Source organism: Ammodytes marinus (assembly GCF_949987685.1).
Source record: "Ammodytes marinus genome assembly, chromosome: 8".
NCBI classification, from domain to species: domain Eukaryota; kingdom Metazoa; phylum Chordata; class Actinopteri; order Uranoscopiformes; family Ammodytidae; genus Ammodytes; species Ammodytes marinus.
The window spans coordinates 983174-987428 of NC_137212.1; the positions used below are offsets into that span (position 1 = coordinate 983174).

A 4255-nucleotide genomic window follows, 5' to 3' on the forward strand; every position below is an offset into this window, starting at 1 on the left:
AAGGCATTAAGAAAAACTATATAAAAATAGCATTCTTTTACACTGATGGTCTCGTTTTGCTGTTACATGTAATTTATGATCATCAGAGGAAAAATGAGACTGTTTCAGAAATGTTTAAAAGTTCCTTGTAGCACCTTTAACCACATACAACAAGATAAGACAATGATTGGTGTTGCAGCCCATAGCAGCTAACAGACAGCTCTCTTGTCTAACATAGAACTGTTGCAACAAAGTCTTCAAGAAAGAAAAAAATAAAAATAAAATAAATCACAAAAAAGTCACAACCTCATAACGTGTCATGCGATTCACTCACAATGAGTGTGTGTGTGTGTGTGTGTGTGTGTGTGTGTGTGTGTGTGTGTGTGTGTGTGTGTGTGTGTGTGTGTGTGTTCTGTGTGTGTGTGTGTGTGTGTGTGTCAAGTCAGTCCAATAACATCACGTTTCTCAACAACACAATTCAAAAGTTCATGAATTCTCCATTTCTTTTGATCGTCCGTTTGTTCTCTTTGCATTTTTCCAACTCCTTGCAAAGTCTTAGTAACACAGTCAACCCCCCCGCGGGCCAGCCTCTTTCACAGGGCTTAACCCAACCATTTAACAAGTACCTACACTGGTACTTCAGTATTTGCCTTATCTAACCATGCACCTTAACCCAGGCAAAACCCTTTAGGAAGTGCCTTTATAGCTAGGACCGGTTAAGCAAACTCCAGCCAGCCAAACTTCGTCAATTCCCCCTTATCCAAGACAAGAATCGGTAGTTTCTTTCGGCCATTTTTCTTCTTCTTCTTCTCCTTCTCACCGCTTCTGTAATAGCGGTCTGGTACGGTACGCTTAGAGCCCCCTTTTGCGTTCACATCAGGGGTCTTGCAGGTCCAGGCACGGCACCCACTGGTTCAAGCAGCGACTTTCCTCACAGAAGTTACTGATGTCCTGGAGGGCTTCAATCTGCAGCGGCTGCACTGGTGGATTCTGCAAGATACAACATAATATAGAAGGGGAAAAATTTTGGTTAGAATATGGTCGCAATTTAGTCATTTATTTCAATGTTTAAGTAGATGTTTATTAGTTTAAAAGGTGCTACGAGGAACTTTCAGTGTGTGTTAATTCTAGCAGGACCTTTGGATAAAAAGCGGTAGTGTTTTTACCACGCCAGCTGTAGTTCCTGGGTGAGCGTATACCCATGACAAAGGCATTAAGTAAAAACTATATAAAAATAGCATTCTCTGCACTGATGGTCTCGTTTTGCTGTTACATGTAATTTATGATCATCAGAGGAAAAATGAGACTGTTTCAGAAATATTTAAAAGTTCCTCGTAGCTACTTTAAAACCTCTAAGTTTGAGCTTCCATTAACATATTGAAGGCTAAGACAATGTATTATATATTTGCAGTATTTTTTTGCGAATTTGAATCTGAAGTCAAACTTGCAGTGACTAGGATGCAGTGCATGTAATTTATGATCAGAGGAAAAATTTGACTGTTTCAGAAATATTTAAAAGTTCCTCGTAGCACCTTTAAAATGAGCTCTAGGAGTGAATGGAGTGATACACAATGCAGCATTTCTTGCATAGAATTGAAGGCGAATTTTATTCTTAATTCAAATTTACAGTGACTAGGATGCAGTGCATGTAATTTATGATCATCAGAGGAAAAATTATTTATAGCTACTTTAAAATCTCTTTAAGTTTAACCTATAGCATCAACATTTTGAACGCTAAGTAACAGACAACAACAATTTCTTACATAGAATTTAATTGCGAATTCGAATCTGAACACAAACTTACAGTGACCAGGATGCAGTGCATGTAATTTATGATCAGAGGAAAAATTTGACTGTTTCAGAAATATTTAAAAGTTCCTCGTAGCTACTTTAAAATGAGCTCTAGGAGTGAATGGAGTGATACACAATGCAGCATTTCTTACATAGAATTTAATTGCGAATTTGAATCTTAAATCAAACTTACAGTGACCAGAATGCAGTGCATGTAATTTATGATCAGAGGAAAAATTTGACTGTTTCAGAAATATTTAAAAGTTCCTCGTAGCTACTTTAAAATGAGCTCTAGGAGTGAATGGAGTGATACACAATGCAGCATTTCTTACATAGAATTTAATTGCGAATTTGAATCTTAAATCAAACTTACAGTGACCAGAATGCAGTGCATGTAATTTATGATCAGAGGAAAAATTTGACTGTTTCAGAAATATTTAAAAGTTCCTCGTAGCTACTTTAAAATGAGCTCTAGGAGTGAATGGAGTGATACACAGTGCAGCATTTCTTGCATAGAATTTAATTGCGAATTCGAATCTTAAATCAAACTTACAGTGACCAGGATGCAGTGCATGTCGCGTGGTTCGTTGCTGATGTTGTTGTTGTTGTTGTTGTTGTTTTCCTCCGTCTCCGTCTGTTCCAGGATTTGAGCGAGGCGCGCGAGGCCGTAAACTCGCAGGATGTTGATGTTGTTGTCGCAGCAGAAGGCCTGGAGGAGCGTGAAGTGAATCTGAAGAGCGATGTCATCTTCATCCTCTTCATCCGTGGCCAAAACACAGAGAACAACACTGTCTGGGTCGCTGTAGGGGGGGGGGGGGGGAGAGAGGAGAGTACGGTTAGAGGATTGTCCCCCCAAAAAAAAAAAATCATGCATTTCGGTGTTTATTTAAAAAGGTGCTACGAGGAACTTTTAAATATTTCTGAAACGGTCAAATGTGTCACTCGGATGATCACAAATGACCTTTTAAAATGCAGATAATGTAATGCAATGTATTTGATAATATAATGTTTGAAAATCCAGAATGAATCACTGATTAGCGTATAAGATATTCGCCTAATAACATGCTTTGACACAGTGTAGGACTATTTGTAAAATAAACGTGGAGTCAGTGATTCTGGAGAACACTTTGTCAAATCAGTGAATATCTCCTCACAATTGTGCTGAAAATAATCCAGTGTTGATATACAGACTAGGCTCTGTAAACTGGTTCAGTGCACACACACACACACACAGTACAGACAGGTAGTGGATCATGAGGAGATATTCACTGATTTTAACAAAAAGTTATTTTGACAACAAGCGTTCTCCAGAATCACTGACTACACCTTTATGGACTATGCAAAAGTAAGTTGGATGAGAAGTAGTAAAATAGTAAAAGAAAAATTAAAATTGCACCAAATAGTGTTAAGAAATCAAACTTACACATTCATGAGTTTGGCAGACTCGTACACGCCCACCGTGAGCGCGCTTTGCCGTTGCGCAGCGACCAGTAATTCCTCCAACGACTGAGTCACGTTCTCCATCCTGCACAGAGAGAGAGAGAGAGAGAGAGAGAGAGAGAGAGAGAGAGAGAGAGTTAGACACAGACACACACACAGACCCTGCGTTACAATCCCAATACTTCCCTCCTATTTAGTTTGCCAGAAAAAGATTTAGGACGTCCCAATACATAAATGCCCCACTAACTCCAACAGCATTTTGCAGTATTTCTCTTTATTCTTGACATTTCTCGACATAATGAAAAATAAATCTTCCATATCTGATTTTTTTTTTCTCCTGTCTGTGGCCCTAAAACTCTCCTGTACTTTAGTATGTAGTGTAGTAAAAAGAAAGAGTATGTCTATGTGATTTGGAAGGAAGGGATATAACCGAACGAAACCCGCCAACACACTCATACACACGCTCGTGATGTCGTGACGAAGGCTGCACGTCACAGAATAACACAGAGGGTGCAGCAGCCCAGCAGCTTGGCAAAAAAAGTGATCGCGTGCCAAAAAAAAAGTTATTTATGTCAAACAAGGACGAAGGCTATTTAGGGATAGAATGGGAGCTTATCTGTCCCACTTTAACATGTACAAGTAGCTACGTCGGATGCTTTATATACGTCATTACGTCACGCCTGATCACGCAAAAATCCGATAGAACATGTAACAGTTGAGATATGCACTGTATTCAATTGTTTAGCCTCACAGTCTTATCTTAAAAAAAGGCAAATTATTGATTTTATTATTTATTTTTTAATTATTTGTTGCGTTAATGTACATGTAAGTAAGGCTATTGCAATGGAGTATATACTATTTATCGGCTAGTTTTTAAGTGATAGGTAAAAAAAAAAAAAAAAAAAGCATAAATAGGCTAATTCCTTGATCGGGATTATTTGCTTACACGGACCGTTAACGTTTCATAAAGACAATTATTGCTTTTGTTTAAATAGAAATACAACAGAAAGATCTCTGCTGTTGTGACATAAGCAGCGTCGTAGCC

At 38.4% G+C, this 4255-nt stretch overlaps 1 protein-coding gene across 1 annotated transcript in view; it reads right to left on the reverse strand.

Annotated features, from left to right (window-relative positions):
• Positions 1-3294, reverse strand: part of LOC307254045 (growth arrest and DNA damage-inducible protein GADD45 beta-like) — a gene marked incomplete at its 5' end in the record, with an annotated part of 3699 nt that extends 405 nt beyond the window's left edge. Inside the window, 3 exons of the mRNA XM_080032279.1 lie at positions 1-969; positions 2324-2570; positions 3194-3294. The exon at positions 1-969 is cut by the window's left edge and continues 405 nt beyond it. Of these exons, the coding sequence (XP_079888405.1) occupies positions 856-969; positions 2324-2570; positions 3194-3294 (462 nt within the window). The 3' untranslated portion in view covers positions 1-855. The remainder of the gene's footprint in view (positions 970-2323; positions 2571-3193) is intronic.
• Positions 3295-4255: the final 961 nt, after the last annotated feature.